This window comes from Anolis carolinensis, chromosome 1 (assembly GCF_035594765.1).
Source record: "Anolis carolinensis isolate JA03-04 chromosome 1, rAnoCar3.1.pri, whole genome shotgun sequence".
NCBI classification, from domain to species: domain Eukaryota; kingdom Metazoa; phylum Chordata; class Lepidosauria; order Squamata; family Dactyloidae; genus Anolis; species Anolis carolinensis.
In genome coordinates, this window is record NC_085841.1 from 250,264,291 (window position 1) to 250,283,305 (window position 19,015).

At 38.8% G+C, this 19,015-nt stretch overlaps 1 protein-coding gene and 1 pseudogene across 1 annotated transcript in view; both read left to right on the plus strand.

The window, feature by feature from the left end:
* Positions 1-19,015, plus strand: part of pdia5 (protein disulfide isomerase family A member 5) — a 220,977-nt gene that overhangs the window by 148,098 nt on the left and 53,864 nt on the right. The window contains exon 11 of the mRNA XM_062967407.1: positions 1,351-1,487. Coding sequence (XP_062823477.1) covers positions 1,351-1,487 — 137 coding nt within the window. The remainder of the gene's footprint in view (positions 1-1,350; positions 1,488-19,015) is intronic.
* LOC134295751 (U2 spliceosomal RNA) lies at positions 5,174-5,262 on the plus strand (annotated as a pseudogene).

Consider the following 19,015-nt stretch of genomic DNA (forward strand, 5'->3'; position numbering starts at 1 on the left):
AAAAGTCGAAAGTGGCTCCACGGCCAAGACAATCAGTGTGTGTCAGGACTTTTTTAAGATTATCCCAAGATGGATTAAACTCTTGCGCTTTATTGAGAAAAAGGAATATTTCTTTTTTATAAGTGTTAAGGTACAGTACTGACATTAAACCACAGATAAGTTAACCCAGGTTTTTGGAGTTCATTTTTTGTCTTAAGATTTCTAGATTTTTTTAATGAATCTATAACAGTGTTTCTCAACCCGTGGGTCCCCAGATGTTTTGGCCTTCAACTCCCAGAAATCCTAACAGCTAGTAAACTGGCTGGGATTTCTGGGAGTTTTAGGTGAAAACACCTGGGGATTCACAGGTTGAGAACCACTTGGTTTATAAGGTAGTGATAACGCTCTCCAGTGTTACAGAATAATTGAGATAAATCACATAGATATTTAGATAATAACACTATGCAAGAGATCTATATGGTTACATTACTGTTTGGTCATTCCCTTATTTCTTTTGTGAAAAGTACAGAGCTGTTTAACTTATCAAATGACTAACTTTGGAAAGCATCTTCCACGAATCTGGTTTTAGCTTTGCATACCATTCTCACTATCTTTAATTCCTACAAGGTGAAAAGAATTGGGCTGATGCATAAAGTTATATATGGAAAATTGAACTTTTTCATTAATGATTGGTACAAAACAGAGGTGGGAAAATGTAGAGCTTCTTTTGGCGGCACTTCATTCTAGTGAGCAATTTCAAATTCATTTTCTTTATGAAATTAGATGCCATTCTTCTTGCCCAGTTGTTCATGTTCAATTATGTTTCCGGCTTCTCAAAATCATGTTCATAATCTGTTGTTTCCCCCCTTTACCTGATTGCTATTACACAAAATAGACTATACATTTTTGGGTATGCTGGGTACTATGGGATGGAGGGTGTGTGTTAATTTCCTGTAACCTTTATTCTGAATAGTATTTTCTGAATTCTTTTATTGAAAACAACTGCATTGTTCACTGATGTTGCTGGATTACCTTTTCAAAGTTGTTGTAAAATCTTATATTTATTATAGGAAGAAAGAAGGAACTTAATAAAGCATGTCTGCTGTTCTATTATAAAGCTGTTTCTGTTTATACCACAATAGTTTCTGCTGTTTCTACAAATTTCAAAATTGGTGTTTACCCTCCCTGCCTTCTTTTATCTGCATTTGACTGATTATTCCTTAGAGAGGGGCATTTTTCTGTATCTAGTTAGCATGTTGCCTATTAACATATGCATAACTGGCTGAATTTCTTAAGATCCATTTGGTCGAAGCAGCTGCTTTTCAATCTCAATAGTACCTTGTTCTAAACAGTGTCTCTTTGTTTTTAAAGTCCTCAGCCACCTAAACCACAGGCCCCTGAGACTCCTTGGCCAGAAGAGGATAACGCGGTTTATCACCTAACAGATGATGACTTTGACAAGTTTATCAAGGAGCATTCTTCCGTCTTAGTGATGTTCTACGCACCATGTGAGTCTTTTTCTGGAGGAGGTGGTGATAATTGTGCATATGCATGTTTGAGTCATCTTCTGGGTGAATGGAACCTGGGAAGGGAATTTAACAAGTTTCAGTATTTGCAGATATGAGTCTGAAATGTCATTGCACCAATGTGTAATTCAAAAAGTCTTGCAAGGAATTGTTCACATAAAGGCGATATACCCAGGGCAGCTCAAAGCTATGTAGTTCAATCGAAACCAGCATTTTTGTCAGAAACGACTGAAGAGGGGAATCATGCAGTCATCTAGATATTGTTGGACCGCAAAATCCCAGCTTTCCACATCATTTGCTGTGCTGTTTATTGCTGCTCACTAAGGCCAACAACATATGGACAGCCACATGCACTTCATTGCCAAGTTTTTCTAATCTTGCCCAGACGCCAACAATAAAGGAGAAGGGAGGGAAGCAGACTTAGCTGTCAAAATTGGAATGCAAACAGACCTCTGTACTGAGGACCCAGAATTTTTTTTTTTTTTGGCCAGGCAACTAGAGGGTACTGGCCAAAATAATCTTAAAACTCCAAGGTTAAATTAATAGGCACAGGGTCTACACATCATCTCTGAACTACTTGATTTACCTGTTTGTACCAGGAAAGGCAGGGGTATACACTGTGCAGTCTTCTATCAAAAATGTGATATGTTATAGTCCACAAATAAAGGTGACCATGTGATGCTGATGGTGGTGGTGGTGGTGGTGGTGATGATGATGATGATGATAACAACAACAATAACAATCACAACAACAACTTTATTCTTATAACCCGCCTCCATCTCCCCGAAGGGGTTCGGGCGGCTTACATGGGGACCAAGCCCAGAAAACAGAGAGAATTCAAGGTACAGAATTAAAACCACATAACAAAACAATATAATTAAAAACAATTAAACCAAGGAAATGAAAACATAAAATACATCAGTGAACATCACAGAACTGAAAAGTGGGCCAAGGGAAGGGCAGGGCTTGTGCAAACGCAGGACAATAGGTCCAGGAGTAGGAATAATGTGCTGGAGCCGGAACAATAAATAAATTAGGACTTGGCAGGAATAGTTACGAGCTAACTTGTTATTTGAAGTAATTATGTATACTAGTCCTGAAAATTCATCGATTTCAGCCTTCCTATGTCATACATTCATATCCTAATTTGAGAACTGAAAATATGTTTGGTACATTATTGTTTTGAAGTATTTTGCAATGTTAGAGTATATCAAGGTATAGTATAGTACCTTGATATGCAGTATAGTCTCTTAGTTTCCCAAGCTACGACTTGCCATTAATGCTTTTTTATATTTGGATGACAGAATAACTGTAAAATGCACACATTTAGAACCACTGCCCTTTCCCCCGTCTTTTTTGTGTGGTGCCAAAGAGGGTAACAGCTAGTTACTAAATAGGCATGTTCAATGCTGCCAAAATGCAGAAAACATTTCTCCTAGAAATCCCCTGCAGGCAACATTAAGTGAAGGTGAATATGCAAGATAATTAACAGAAGACAGCTATCATAAACAGTTATCTCCATGATTAAAAGATCTTCTCTAGACACTTTTCATATTTGCTAATGGAGTCAGCTTTCAAATGTTAGCAGATAAGATTATTCCATCAAAGCAATGTAGTAAAATAAATGTAATCTTGTGTGTTTCAACCTTGGGTTTTAAATTAAAAGGTTACAAATGCATTAGCTCAAGAACAACAAATGTCAAACAAAGGCTAAGGGTGAGATACACTAAAATATGTACCTAATTTCTTTGTATAAATTGGAAATTCGTTGTGCAATTTACAGCTGTGGTCGTGTATACAATTACATTGCTGTAATGCTCTACAAATCTTGGGTTCATCATTTGTGCTTTTGGAGGGGAGACAGAATTGTGATGGTCTGTTGATTACAATGTCAGAATATTTAATAGACTGTAAATGTAGTGCAATTCACAGACACACATCAGGGCCAGCAGATCTTCAAGTTCGACCAATCAACATATTTTAATGCTTGGTGGAAGAATTTTGGAGTGACTCCCCTGGAGATAAATACACTAATGATCGGGCAGGCCTGTCTTTTGTATGTCATCTGTGTCGGTAAAAGTTAACCTGTACTTTCATTTCATGATTCCCGAACCAGCTTAATCAAAACTTCAGGGGGAAAAACAAATTTAATGTATGTGTCATAGTCTTAAAGACACCAAGAAGCCACCTCCATCCCCAAGAAGGGGAAAGCTATATATCTTGCATTTGTGTTTTTCTTGGCACATCTTTCTGTATGATAAAATAGTATGTGTTCATCTTTTTAGAGCTGTAATTCCCCTTATGAAATGTTTGAAGATTTATGGTATGTATGTTTGTTTACTATTTGTTCTAGCTAGCTCCTTTCAGTCATTTTTCACACCTATCATGGGTCATAGCAGATCTGGAAATTCTGGAAGGAGTAAACAAATCCAACAGAGAAGTGGTTAGAAATCTACTTCTAGTTTTGCTTTTTCCGCTTTTGGAGGTCTGGGAGCCTGGTTACTTCTTTTAGCAGCAAAGTTGCACTCCTGGCAGTTCTTCAGAGAAAGGAAGTGTAGCTTTGCCTCCTCTCCACCTTTCATCTCTTTCTTTGGTACTGACTCAGAGGTATAGCACTGTGCTACTAAGGTAGAACTGTGAGCAAGATGTCTATTGTTTTCAGCATATTATATCCATCAGTGAGTATGGCTTTTTATGTCACAAGCAAAGGGCACAACAAAACAGTCACTCTTGGTGGGCAAATATGCTACTTGAAAGAAGGTTTTGAGTATTTGTGGTTCATACTCTGTAAGACAGAGTGGGCCGACGCTGAGGCTAGCAGTCAGGATAATATACTTTGAGGCAAGTCTTATTTCTAGTAACTTTTTAAAAAGAATATTAGATGAGCCAGATTGAGACTAGGTGAATAATGAATCATCACGCTGGTGTGTGTTTGATAAACTAGGCTTAAGGGCCCTTGAAAGCTGAGACAGGGCTCCTTAAGAAGCATTGCTTGGGAAGTTATGAATTTCTCTGGCACTCCTGTGGGAGGAACTGTCACTGAGTGGTAAAGCACATGCTTTGCATATGGGTCTCGAGTTCAGTCGCTTGAGTTGCTAATTCAAAGGCTCTTGGTAGCAGGGGGAATCCTTCTTTAAAATACCTTTCCACCTTTCCTTTCCTCATGGCCAATTGATTTGAGGTGGGTGGGGGTGGACTTATGTGCAGATAGATCTCCCTTTGAAGGCACTCTCTCTCAATCATTTCAGACATTGAAGAGGGCTCATCTCTCTCACATTTCGTAAATGATTGTATGTTTATGTGGAGGGAAACTGGACTACAGGGAGCACATGAAAGGGATGGTGCAATTCCACTCCCTTTTCATTACTTCCTCCTGCAATCTCTTGTGCAATGGGATTGCCAAGACACCCTGCACATCACCACTGTGTGAAGAGAATAGTAGTGACAGAAGCTAATTGCATGCAAGATATGAAAATGAAGCTCCTGGGCCCAGTAAGAGCTTGGGAAATTAATTTTCAGAAGTAGGTTGTCCCATTACTCACTGATAGATTAGAAAAGTAACCCTTTCTTGTTACCAAAGCTGGTGAAGGATGTCATTTTTTAATCTCCCAAGTTTATTCGATGCTTAGACCATAGGTCTTTCACATACAAAACAAACAAACAAATACATCGCTTCTCGGCTTTTTGGCTAAGATAAAGTGTAGTATCTATTCTTATCATTCCAGTAACTATCAGGTATATTTTGGGAGGAATCATTGAAATCCTGTCCTAGAAATCAGTACAGGCTTTTTGCTCAGGCAAGTAAAAACAGGGACAATAGCAGCCATTATAACTGCTACAATACCATATTGTTATAACTCTCAGGATGCTCCATTCTGTGAAGGCCCTATTAGGAATAAGTTTTTGTTTCTCTCTCCCATTGACACAAGTTCTACCAAAACCTCCATAGAATTGCAGAAATCAGTAATATGGTCTGAGATGTTCCAGACGGGAGCTAACTAGGATGCATGCAGCTCCCACAGGTCTTTTGAAAAAGTGCCTCACAAGTACATTTATTTTTGAATTTTTAAAGAATACAGTAAAAATGTTTCTCATGTCTGGAGTAATGCCCTCCAAGGACCAAGAAAGGATATACTCTTCCGCCCTACCTTACGTAAATTCTCTCCTTGCTGTAGATGCTCATGGGAATTGCTTCTTCAGTCACAAAACAATTCTACGTTAAATCTATCTTATGAGTCTTAAAATACGGTGGGACCTTAGTGTCTGCTATGGTTTGGATCCGGGACCTACCTCCCCTCCCTCCCCCCCCCCAACACATACACACACTTTGTGGATGTCAAAATCTATGGAAGCTCAAGTGTTATTATATCGTAAAATAGTGTCCTTTATATATAATGTCAAAAACATGGTTTGCTATTTGGATTTTTTAATAAAAATATTAAGCCATTGATGGTGGAATTCGTGTATATAAAGGGCTGATTGTAGTCATACACCGTGATCTTGGAAAATGCCTTGAAGATGGTTTCTCATTGAGTTGAAGTGTAAACAAGTATGGCAGATTTTATCCTGCCAGGAAATAAAGGTAGAATCTTAATCCATGAATCATAGAATTGTAGAGTTGGAAGAGACCTCACGGGCCATCCAGTCCAACCCCTTGTAAGAAACAGGAAAATCTCATTCAAAGCACCCCCGACAGATGGCCATCCAGTCTCTGCTTAAAAGCTCCAAGAAGGAGCCTCCACCACACTCCGGGCAGAGAGTTCCACTGCCGAACAGCTGCCGAACCATGAGGTTAACTAAAGGTCTGGATCCAGATCAATTAACTGTTACTAGGCTTTCCTCAAGCTGTATTTTGATTTACACAGGACTTCCTGAAGTAAGCTGTGCCTCATTGTATTTAATTGTTTCTAGTTTCCTGGATAAAGCCAGTTTGTGGTCCTTTCTGCCAGAAATCTGGTCTTCTCTATAGTTTCTTATCCTTGTAATTTGCAAGGAAGAGTCTACTCTGGGAGTTTGGAGGAGTAGCCTATAGTCCTCTTTTTGCTATTAGTGATTGCATCCAAGCAGGAAGAAATCTAGGGACTAGGCCTATATCCATTGGTGTGCATTACAAAATGCTTCAAATGCAAAATCTGCACTTAAGTAGAAAACCATCCATTTGGTGCCCATCTCCATGTTGAAATTATCTAATCAAGGAATGCTTTCTAAGTTAGTGAAATCAAGTGTGCCTTTCTCCCCATCTAGTGGCTGGTCCATGAGCGGGTTGTAACTATGCCGTTTATTCTGCTTAACCGGCTTGGAACTTAGTCCTGAAAGCATTTTTGCCAGCAGGACCATTAATTAAGTTGGCAGGGCTCCCATCAGCATGTTGAGAAGAACTTGAGCTGTGAGCTTAATGAATGACATTGAATTGTAAACTTCTCTTGACTGCAGAGCGACTGCCTTTTAAATTTACTCACTGCACAGCCAGATGCACCATATACGATTAGTAATAATGATTGAGTAAATAGCATTCGCAACCTACGTATATTGAGAACAAACAAAACTTGTTTCAGGCCTAGCATGGCTGTGGATATTTTCAAAAATCCCTTTATTATTTGACAGTTTTTATTTTATCATTTTATTTATTATTCTTTATCAAGACAGCATTAAATGACAAAATTAAGTAAAGCAAGACGATTCAAAATAAGAAGGCAGTTTCTGCATATACCGTGAAAGCATGCTGTCATGTCTATGTGTTTGTGTGTGTAATTTTTTTGAACATTTTTACAAAAATCTCTCAAAATAGCTTAGCAAGAAGCTATGATTTTCCAAGACTTAAAGAATATTGATAGCAGTTGAGCCTGTAGAGATAAATACTAGATCAGTGCATTCCGTCATTGAGAGATGAAACTTCTAGGTTCGCATTGAATACCAAAGGCAGGCACTCCTGTCATCACTGCTATATCTGTCTGGCCTACTTTCTGCTGGCATGCAATTTTCCAATCACAGCTGTAGTAAATTCTGTATTTCTCTATTGTTTCCAAAGCATAGGAATTGCCTTATAACCCAGTCCGATATGGCTCAGTATCCTCTACATTTACTGAAACTGACTTATTCGGTGCGCTGCATACAGATGCAGGTCTTTTCCATATGGAATCTGAGCTTGGCCACTGAGCTAACAGCCTTCTCTTTATTTGCCAAGGACACTTTTTACTTGTTACCCTGGGTTGATGGGAAAAGGAAAGTGAGAACCAGAAATTGGTCAGAGTATAGTAAAGGTAAAGGTTTTCCCCTGACATTAAGTCTAGTCGTGTCCGACTCTGGGGTTGGTGCTCATCTCAATTTCTAAACTGAAGAGCCAATTATTATTTTTTTCCAAATAAATGTTTTGAGGACCTTGGGCCTCTCAAAATACTTGAGGGCAACATGAATGCAGTAACAACCTATAAGTCCCTCTTCCCACCCATTTTACATATTTTAATGTGGATTACAATTTTTGGAAGCCACCAAAAAAGGGGGTTTGGACCATTGGTGGCCCATGTAACCACCCGTTCACCCAGCTCTGGCACAATCACCCCACATTGGAAAATAAAAATATCCTCTCATATTACTGCTCTCTGAAGTGCTCTCAGCTTTTAAGAAGCTTCAGTTTTTCTTATAAGTGGCTGTTTCCCTATATTGCATGTTAGTATCAGTAGTAGTTTGAAAGAAAAATGACAAGCACTTCTTCTCAGATACAGAAAAATTTAATTTGAAGTAAAACTGTATAGTGGTGCAGAAAGTATATTGGCTGCAGATGGTGAAATTTGTATGACAGACTTAATCTCCAATCTTGAGAGAACTTGGAAAGGTTTGTAGTTTCAGTTGCATAGGAATCCAATGCCATTGGCCTTTCTCATGCAGATATTGTCTGGTCTAATCAAATAATGATAAAGTTCATGCAGTTTGGAGGGTAAGTATTCTTACTGTCAAGTGCAAATTAGATCATGACCTGAAATGTCTCATTTTTTTTTCCAAACACATTTGATTTTCATTTGAACTTCTGCAGTTCTTAGTTTGCCTCGAGTAAAACAGTACAACTCTCCCTTTTTAATGCATAGAAAACGTGGCTCTAAAGGATGCAATTTCTTTTTCACACAAGACATTCCATTTCTAAGATCTTTGAAAGAGAGCACCAAGGTTGCTAAGTGGAATACTCAAAAGCTGAGAAATGCCAAAGCTTAATTAAAGACTGAATCATAGAGCAAACTCACAAAGGCATTCTTCTACCACAGTAACAGTTGTAAGGTAAAAAGAGTTCATAAGATGGATGGTTAACATCGGGGGGGGGGGGGTGTATGTAATATCACTTTTGACAAATGGCTTTCCCTTTGTCCGTCTTAATAATTCCTCAGCCCTTTAAAGAAATGCAAAATAGACCTTCCCTATCACAAGTAATTTTGTATGTGGAAGTTCAGATCATGTTATGCATTTTTCGGGCTGGAGGAGTATAACCCTGCAAAGAAGATTAATGTACAAAGTGGAATATTTATATTCATGCGATAATATGAATTGTCCATCTACAGTCCATTGTATTACTTCACGTGTATGGTTGCACATACAAAGGAATCTCTCTGCATTTGACCGATAAGTCTTCAGTGCTAGCAGTTTGTCTCCCTGTCCACAGTCCTGGAATCTTCAAGCTTAAATGTAGGCTCAGGATCAACAACATGGTATATGGGTATATTCGTAACAGCATTGAGGAACTTTAAGAAAGTCTTGAGCGTAAGGATTCAAAGTAAAGGTGTGCAACCTGTCGTACGATAACACATTTGATGTTTCAAAAATAACTAACATAATACTTTGTGTATCTTAGTTATAGATATCTGTGTTCCAAATATAGTGCAACCTTTTGGGACATGATCCAGGAGATCCACAGCCACTTTCTCCCAGCAGCCCAGCTGACTAAGCTATGTGGAAAGGATCTCTGTTTTAGTGCAGATTTAAGTTGTATCAGGTTAACAAATGTAGACAGAAGCACTGGAAAGGTGTTACCTTCTCTTTCAATGAGACTGCCACTGAGCTGCTGAACATGCTGACCGAAAGGTTGGTGGTTTGAATCCGGGGAGTGGGCGAGCTCCCACTCTTAGCCCCAGCTTCTGCCAACCTAGCAGTGTGAAAAACATGCAAACGTGAGTAGATCAATAGGTAAAGTTTCAGCAAGTGGCAAAGTGTGTTAAAGCACTGAGCTGCTGAACTTGCAGACCGAAAGGTTCCAGGTTTAAATCCCGGGAGCAGAGTGAGCGCCCGCTGTTAGCTCTAGCTTCTGCCAACCTAGCAGTTCGAAAACATGCCAATGTGAGTAGATACCGCTCCGGTGGGAAGGTAACGGCGCTCCATGCAGTCATGCTAGCCACATGACCTTGGAGATGTCTATGGACAACGCCGGCTCTTTGGCTTAGAAATTGAGATGAGCACCAACCCCCAGAGTTGGTCACGACTAGACTTAATGTCAGGGGAAAACCTTTACCTTTAGCTATACATTAGTAACTAAACTCTGACATTACATTTTACCCTAATCCTCAATACAAAAGTACCGTAGAGTCTCACTTATCCAACATAAACGGGCCGGCAGAACATTGGATAAGTGAATATGTTGGATAATAAGGAGGGATTAAGAAAAAGCCTATTAAACATCAAATTAGGCTATGATTTTACAAATTAAGCACCAAAACATCATGTTATACAACAAATTTGACAGAAAAGGTAGTTCAATATGTAGTAATGCTAAGTAGTAATTACTGTATTTACGAATTTAGCACCAAAATATCACGAGGTATTGAAAACATTGACTACAAAAATGCATTAGATAATCCAGAATGTTGGATAAGCGAGTCTTGGATAAGTGAGACTCTACTGTATTAGAATTTGCACAGGAGTTTTAGAAAATGCCCATGTTGCTTTCATTCCATGGTTGTGTGTTTTTTAAAAAAAATCCTGGTGCATGTGGGTTTAAATAATCCAATGCAGTTCCATAGGTACCTTAATGTAAGTGGAAATATTAGAACTTCCAGTGGAAATATTAGAGCTGTCTGGAATTCATCCATGAGGTAAAAATCCATTTAAAATCTAGGATCTTTTTTACAGATTGGTCTCAGAAGATGTGTTTGAGTAATCAGTTTTTCCACTGCATTCAGCACACTTCAGAATTAGCTGTATCAAAATTTTACGCATAACACTTGTTTATACACATTTCAACTCCTGCCGTCTTGCCCAGGAGGTAAGACCAAAATATTAACTTGAAAAATTAAGTTAGTGGCCTCACTTGCTTCAGTTCTGAGATAAGAATTGTCACGAGGGAGAATTAATATACGCTTATAACAAAAGATCATGTAAATAAAATGAGGGCATAATGAAAGACCTGAACAACTGAGTAATGTGGTAAAGATGAGTTATGTAATCAAATATATGAGGCAGTAAAATGGTTTATTTTCTCGCTTAATCCATAACTTACAAGTTATGGAATTGCTTCTTGTAACTCCAGGCTAAGAAAATATTTAAACTTCACTGAAGAGATGCTCTCAGAGCTAGGCAACCATGATGCTCCAGAATGAGAATATCAGAGCTCCTAGAGTTATGGTGATCTCTTCAAAATTTAATTCTGGGTTGCATAAATGTCATTATTTGTGTGTGTGTGCTTCCATACCTCTCTACACTATCATTGTGTCTGAATACTGCATTGCTCTTTCAAGAGAATCCACCATGTTTCATAAGCCATTGAAGTGACCTCATATTTAAGCACTGATTCAGTAATTGCTATCTAACTGCTGGATCTCCCTTCTCTGAAGATCTGCAAGAAATTGTTAGTATGATGGTTACTGAGCTGTGAAAATGACATGGTGCATTTAGAGCTTTTAAGAGCTAAAACTTCTAGAATCTGCATATAATGAGACACATTCTTAACATTACTAGGCTGTGCAATGACTCAAATGAGGTTCAGCCCTTGGAATTTTACAGCTAAAAGGATCTTAAGTAGTGCAGCTGGGAAATATCTTTTTCTAGCAGTGTTCCTCATCAAAATAGATAGTCATGAGTTACGGGCAGAAGCAGGATAATGCAGCTGCGTAAGTTAATTAGGAAAAACCAAAGTCGAGTCTCCACCACCTGGAATACTAGTTCAATATCGTGCAGTTGATGCCTCCCTGTTGCCTCATGTGGACACTAATGGAGATTTGCATAGCTGACAATGGAAATGCTATGGGTTTGAAGTCATTTGCTTAGAAATAGAATGTCTACTTGCCTATTTGCTGATTGTTTTGCAACTGCTTGGAATCGGCATTGAAACAGATGGGCATTAAGGAGTTTTTCCAAGTTTAGGTATCTGTATTTAGCGTTTAATCTTCCTGCCGGTAGACACAAAGCCCACTTCTGTAGATCTAAAGACATGCACATACTCGCAATGGAAGGATATCCCTACAAACATAAGGCAGTTTGGATACAGAATTTTGCAATTATTATTGTTGAAATGGTCAGTGCAGAAGGCTACTTCGGAGTGCCTCTCTCATAATGTTCTCTGTGAATCTATATGTTCTTATTGTGTTATTATAATAAACAATCATTCTGGGCTGCTTTCAAAGCAATAAAGCACCTACAATGCATATAAAATATGCATAATTTGTAGAGGAAGATTTTTTATTGAGCATGTATTGTTAGTGGACACTAGTGCAACAAAGAGCCATTCACTTGTGTGTGCATCCAGTGATAATTTGTATACACATCATTTATTGGGCCAGCTAATGAAGTTCTTGGGAAAGGTGATTGCCTCATCTTTGCTATTCCATCCACTGCTGACCATTTAAATCAGTGGTTCTTAATCTTCCTAATGCCGCAACCCCTTAATACAGTTCCTCATGTTGTGGTGACCCCCAACCATAAAATTATTTTCATTGCTACTTCATAAATGCAATTATGTTACTGTTATGAATCGTAATGTAAATATCTGATATTTAGGATGTATTTCCATTCACTGAACCAAATTTGGCACAAATACCCAATACGCCCAAATTTGAATACTGGTGGGGTGTGTGTGTGTGTGGTGGGGGGTTATTTTGTCATTTGGGAATTGTAGTTGCTGGGATTTATAGTTCACCTACAATCAAGGAGTATTCTGAACTCCACCAATGAAGGAATTGAACCAAACGTGGCACACAGAACTCCCATGACCAGCAGAAAATATTGGAAGGGTTTGGTGGGCATTGACCTTGAGTTTTTAGTGTTGTAGTTCACCTACATCCAGAAAACACTGTGGACTCAAACAATGATGCATCTGGACCAAACTTTGCACAAATACTCAATATGCCCAAATGTGAACACTGGTGGAGTTTGGGGAAAATAGACGTTGACATTTGGGAGTTGTAGTTGCTGGGATTTATAATTCACCTACAATTAAAGAGCCCTTGAACCCCACCAACAATAGAATTGGGCCAAACTTCCCACACAGAACCCCCATGACCAAAAGAAAATTGTGGAAGGATTTTTTTGGGGGAGGATTGACAGTGATTTAGGGGAGATGTAGTTCACCTACATCCGGAGACCACTGTGAACCCAAACAACAATAGATCTGGTCCAAATTTGGCATAAATACCTGATATGCCAAAATTTGAATACTGGTGGGGTTGGGGCTGAGAGGTTGATTTGGTAGGAGAATTCACTTTCTGTTTCCTAAAAGAAAGAGAAGGACAGGAGGAGCGAGCTTCAACCTTCTCTGCCAAAGGGGTTCCTAAGACCATCAGAAATATGTGTTTCCTGATGGTCTTTGATGACCCCTCTGTCACCCTTTGGAGATCCCCCCCCAGGGGTCCCGACCCCCAGGTTGAGAAATGCTGATTTATGTGTTTATGTGAATCCCTTCGAGGTGATAGGGCAATCTACAAATAAAGTTTTATTATATTATGATATTTCACTAGTATTATCTGAGTGAAACAGAGGTTAAAAGTCTTCAAAATAACAATTAGCCCATAGACCGCTGAATTTCAGTTTCCTGGATAGTATACATTTCATTTTGTTTACGAAAAAACTGTCTCTGGTATACAGTATAGCAGTAATATTATTTTGTGGCTACTATCTGGTTGTGTAGTTATCCAGTGGCAATGTTCAAATTATTTCCCAAATTGCATATTCTAGACCATGGCCAAAACTTACAGCTATGGGATCTTGCAAAGTCCTTGGGGCCTACCTATACCCACAAATTGGTGTAATATAAGCAGTCTTGAGCAGTATCTTTCACTAGGCTTGCTTTCTCAAATCTCATTATTCGGCAGAGAATAATCATAGTTGTCTGAGGAGCAGTCTACACAGTGAACTGTACTATATTGTGTTATAAAGATCAATGTTATCATTTCCTCTGAATTTCTCATCATTAACAATCTCCTCTATTTTTCCACATTTGTTGATTCAGCAGTTAAGCATCTTTGTGTGTTATCTTATCCCCAGAGATGCTGAAAAAAGTCTTCTGCCTGACCTCCTTCCAGTCTCTCTCTCCATAGTTTCTCATTTCTTAGCTCTTCCTTCCATCATAATGGCAGCAAGCACTTTTATTTCCTATAACATGAGTCATTTATTTTTGTTTTATGATGGGGTGTTTTTTGCTTCCAGATATGAATTTAACTGCAGACAATCATAAAATATTTTTGTGCTTGAGCTGAACAGGCATTTGCTGAACAGAAGAAATGCTTAGTAAATTCTGTAATGAACTTTCCCCTCTCCTCTAGTTTTCCTGCCTGTGTAGAACTTAAAGAATTGCATTAATTTGTCTTCTTTCATTATTCTTTCTGCACGAATTCCAGTTGAATTCCTATAATAATAATTGGGTCTTGTATCAGCTATAAAATACTGATATCTTTTATGCCCGTGGATGGCTTTTTTAAGCTTCATAAATCACATCTGGAATCAGTGTAGGTTTGCAAAGGGGCTAATTTCATGTCACGTGTATGTAGTAATCATTTGGCTAGCATTTGGGACAACTGTCAGGTTGTCCTGACTGTCAGTCAGTCATATCATTGCACACCACTTGTCATTTTGGTGAAAAAGAGCGTCATAAAATCTCTCCCTCTGTGTCATGCTATACAAAGTAGTGGTCAGGTCAAATACAAGTGTTGTGTGGGTTGCCAGGCAATAAAAAATTGTTCCCAAGTTTTTTATCAGCTCAGAAGCAATTCTGACTACTTACACCTGGTCATCCCCAGACCCTCTTTTTTTGATCTTTGATGTCTTGCGCATTAAGCTTATGCTGTTTTTGTCAGGATTATAAAGATTATCTTTCATGATGTTCCATTTTGGTGGAGTCTACCCAGAGGAAACAGACAATTCAGAGATCTTGGGTCCGGAGGAGAATTTTCTTAAACCTCTGGACTAGCCAAATGTGATGCCTCCAGATGTGTTGAGCTTATAGTTGCTACCCAGCACCCCCTTGGAGAAGGATGTCTTAGAGCAGTGGTTCTCACCCTGTGGGTCCCCAGGTGTTTGGGCCTACAACTCCCAGAAATCCCAGCCAGTTTACCAGCTGTTAGGATTTCTGGGATTTGAAGGCCAAAAACTCTGCGGACCCACAGGTTGAGAACCACTGTCTTAGAGGCTTTGAAATAATCAAGGCAATGGCTAATTAAGGAATAAAATGATATTAATAATCAATGTGCACTCATCTATCTCCGGAAACTGGAAATGAGATCTCCATTTGCTGGATCTAACATTTATACACTACAAGGGCTGTAGAAAACAAGCAGTTCAATTTTATAGCCTTTACCTTGGTGCTTTTAATGACTGATGTACCAGTAAAACTATTTTGTGTCATTAGAGCAACTATATGTTTATGCCTCCCGAAAATGAATTTCCTCTCAGGCCTAGTGTGTAATACCAATTAACTTGAAATATGAGGATACTTATTTCCATTCATGAAACCCTATACAGTCCCTTATTGTATAGTGAACTGTCTCTTTCATCAAGCAGAATCTTTCCAGAAATTTCTGAGTAAGTTTCAGTCACATCGTGTAATCTGCAAAAGACTTTGTTACAATGGATGTGATTATCATTCATTGATTTTAAAATATTCACATGCCGAAGCATTCTGTTAGAAGGAAGATTCTTTCTTTCTGACTTTTGGATGTTTTCCTTTTGAATGTTTAATGTTTCTGGCATTTCAGCACACTTTGTTTTAATCCCAGTGGGTTGTATTGTAAAATTGCTAGCTATTTCCAGGCAGTTTGTCTGAAATAGAGAAGGTTAAATGCATCAAACAAATAGCTGTTATAGTATATGATGCTTCGCGAGTGTGAAGGAATTGTACCCTTTGGGGTTTTGAAGTCTACTAGTGTTCATTATTAAAGCACAAAATTGTACCTTGGTGGGAGCCATTAGCAGAGTGTCACAAGCATTGGATGAGACAGAGAAGACAAGAGTGGTATCTGGTTTAAGTATGAGGAATAGATCGGCAGACAGTAAAGTCTGTATAAAAAAAATGTAGGAATAAATTCAAATGGAACTAGATGATTAATGAAAGATATTCTTACGGTATTTATTTATTTATGACATTTCCAAACTACCTCTCAATCCACCAGAGACTACTAGGCGATGTACAGTGGGTAGAAACATTTAGAGTGCTAAATATGTATTTTAAAAGAATCTTTAAAATCCTCTTTGAAAAAAGCTTTAAAATCACAGATAGTTCAAAGCAACCAGAGGAGCCTCCCCTTCTAAGAGCCAAAGGTCAAATGAAATTGCAAGATCTTAATTGCCTTCTGGAAACTCAGAATGGATGGAGCCAGTCCGATTTCCCTTCTATGGAGTTGCTACAGTGAAAGCCCTATCCAAGTGCATTCCATCCTAGGCTCTTGAAGTGATCAAAGAAATTACAGGACCTCTTCTGAGGCGCCTAGATTTTGGGCAGACTCATATGGGAGAAGGCACTCTTACAGATATTCTGGGCCCAAGCCAATTAGAGCTTTATAGCTCGGCCGATACCTTGAATTACACTTAGAAGTAAATTGGCAACTACCACAGTTCTTGTAAAATTGGTATTATATGGCCTGTAAAGATAATGATGACTGCATTTTGCACTAGCTGTAGTTTCCCAAAACTTAAATACAGCCTTATACATGTTGCCTTGTAGCAGTCACTTCTAGGAAAGCTCACCTAGTAACAACCAAATCTAGACATTTCTGGCCTAAGCAGCTGCCTGACCTTCCAAGAGCAATACGGCACCCAAGAACACTCCATGCTGCAAACATGATATTTCAGAGGGAATGAAACCCCACCCAGAAAGCCATACATTCCAAGCCCATTAGGTTTCCTGCTGACAAGTATAATTCTATAATTGAGCCTCAGTTTATTTGCTGACATCCAGTCAGTCGCTGTATCCACACAAATATTCTGGACTTTTTATTCTAGTGACTGAATCGCATCATTCAAATCAGGAAACAAGACATTAAGTGGACAGGAACAAAGCAGGCTCACCTTTTTCCTTCTGTTTGTCAGTATTGCCAGTTTGGTTGTTTAATAAATGTGTACCAAACAATGGAAAGCAAAGCTTAATTTTAAACATTTATCAGGGTATGCCTCCAGACATATAGTATTGCCGATCAAAATACATTTCCACTATAACTTATGCAGCCTTATTCATGTTGTTGCTGTATGCATTTAAGTCACAAGGTTTTGTTGGCAAGATTTGTCTTTAGTCTTTCTCTAAGACCAAAAGGTCATCCATTGGGTTCCCATGGCCAAATGGGGATCTGAACACTGCTCTCCAGAGTCATAGTTTTAACACTCAAACCACTAGACTAGTGGTTCTCCCAGGTGTTTTGGCCTACACCTCTCAGAAATCCCAGCCAGTTTACCAGGTGTAAGGATTTCTGGGAGTTGAAGTCCAATACATTTGGGGACCCACAGGTTGAGAATCGCTGCATTGGATCATGAGAGGTTCCTTTGGAGTATAATAATAATATAACTTTATTTTTATACCCCGCCCCATCTCCCCGAAGTGACTCGGGGCGGCTTACATGGGGCCAGGCCCGATAAAACAAACAAATAACAGTAACAAAGCAATAAAACAATTATCCCAGTAAAAAACATCAACATCAATAAAAACAATTATTAAAATCAACAAGCAGGATACAGTGTTAAAAACAGGAGACTAATTCGTAGTATCACTTTCCTTTGTTGGTTTCTGTTTCTTGTTTTGTTTTTTTAGTACTCCCGTTTCTCAGTTTAGGACAGATTGGATTCTGATATATGCAGAATGAAGTGCCTCATCCTGTAAGTTGTTCCTCACCTTAATAAAGCAAGCCAATGTTTAGCTTCCGTTGCCGAGTTTGGCCTTTATGGCCTATTTCACTGTTGTCCATTTAATATCTGGATTCTATTTTGTGTTTCAAACTCTGTGTTCTCCATATTGTTGCCTGTTTTATTGGTGACTGTCTTTAACTTTGTTTATTATTTGCGTTCACTGATTTTTTGGGGGGCTTTGTAATGGACCTTTGGTCTATTTCTCTTCGTCAAAGACAAAATTGTTTTTAAACAGCACATCCTTCTTAATGCATGTATGAGCAGTTTTGTAAGTTTATTTATTAATTACTATATTTATATCCCGCTCCCTCCCACCCCAAAGGGGACTCAGAGTGGCTTACAAACATCCAACTTAATCTGAATCCTAGTTACAAACGTGGGGGATGTCCTTAGTGGGTCCAAGAGCAGGAGTGCCAGCCAGTAGCGCTCACTGGACCTTTTGCAGTATTTGAAAATGTTTAAGCACTGGTAAAAATAAATAATATGTTAAGACAGACATCTATCCAAGTTGCATTTAAATTAGAACTCCAAACAATATATATATATATATAGAGAGAGAGAGAGAGAGAGAGAGAGAGAGAGAGAGAGAGAGAGAGAGAAAGAGAGCGCTAGCTATCTTTGGTTAGTATGGTGTGGAATGAAAGCCACTGTGAGATTTTTACTGCTATCTTCATCCTCATTAGAAATATTTAATTTCCTTTCTTGTCCCTGAGACAACTGAAAATCAGAGGAACTCTGCCTCTAGGAAGGGAAATTCACTCCTGAAAGAGTTATCATGGGGAAAAGGTGCCTCCACTGAAGCTTTCTCGCCAGTCCTCGCTCACACAACAAGCCAACATCCAGTTGTCACAGGGACTGAAAGTGAGGTGAAAACCTCTGAATAGGAGCACAGACAGCAAAACAAATTCCTTCCCTATGCCTTCCAAAACAACAACAACAACAACAACAACTGAGTGGAGTTATACTTTAAAATGTATTTGTTCTGACTGGCATACAAATTAAATTTTAGAACAAACCTACAGAACCTTCTTGTTCATAACCCAGGAACAGGCACAGAATTGTGCTGAGATCTGCCTGAAAATTCACAGTGAGTTGTACTTGTTTGCTTGCTTATTTATTTATACTGCATGTGGATCCAACCTTTTCTCCTGGGAGGCTATAATGGTGCAAGTACAGTAGAGTCCCACTTATCCAACACTCGCTTATCCAACGTT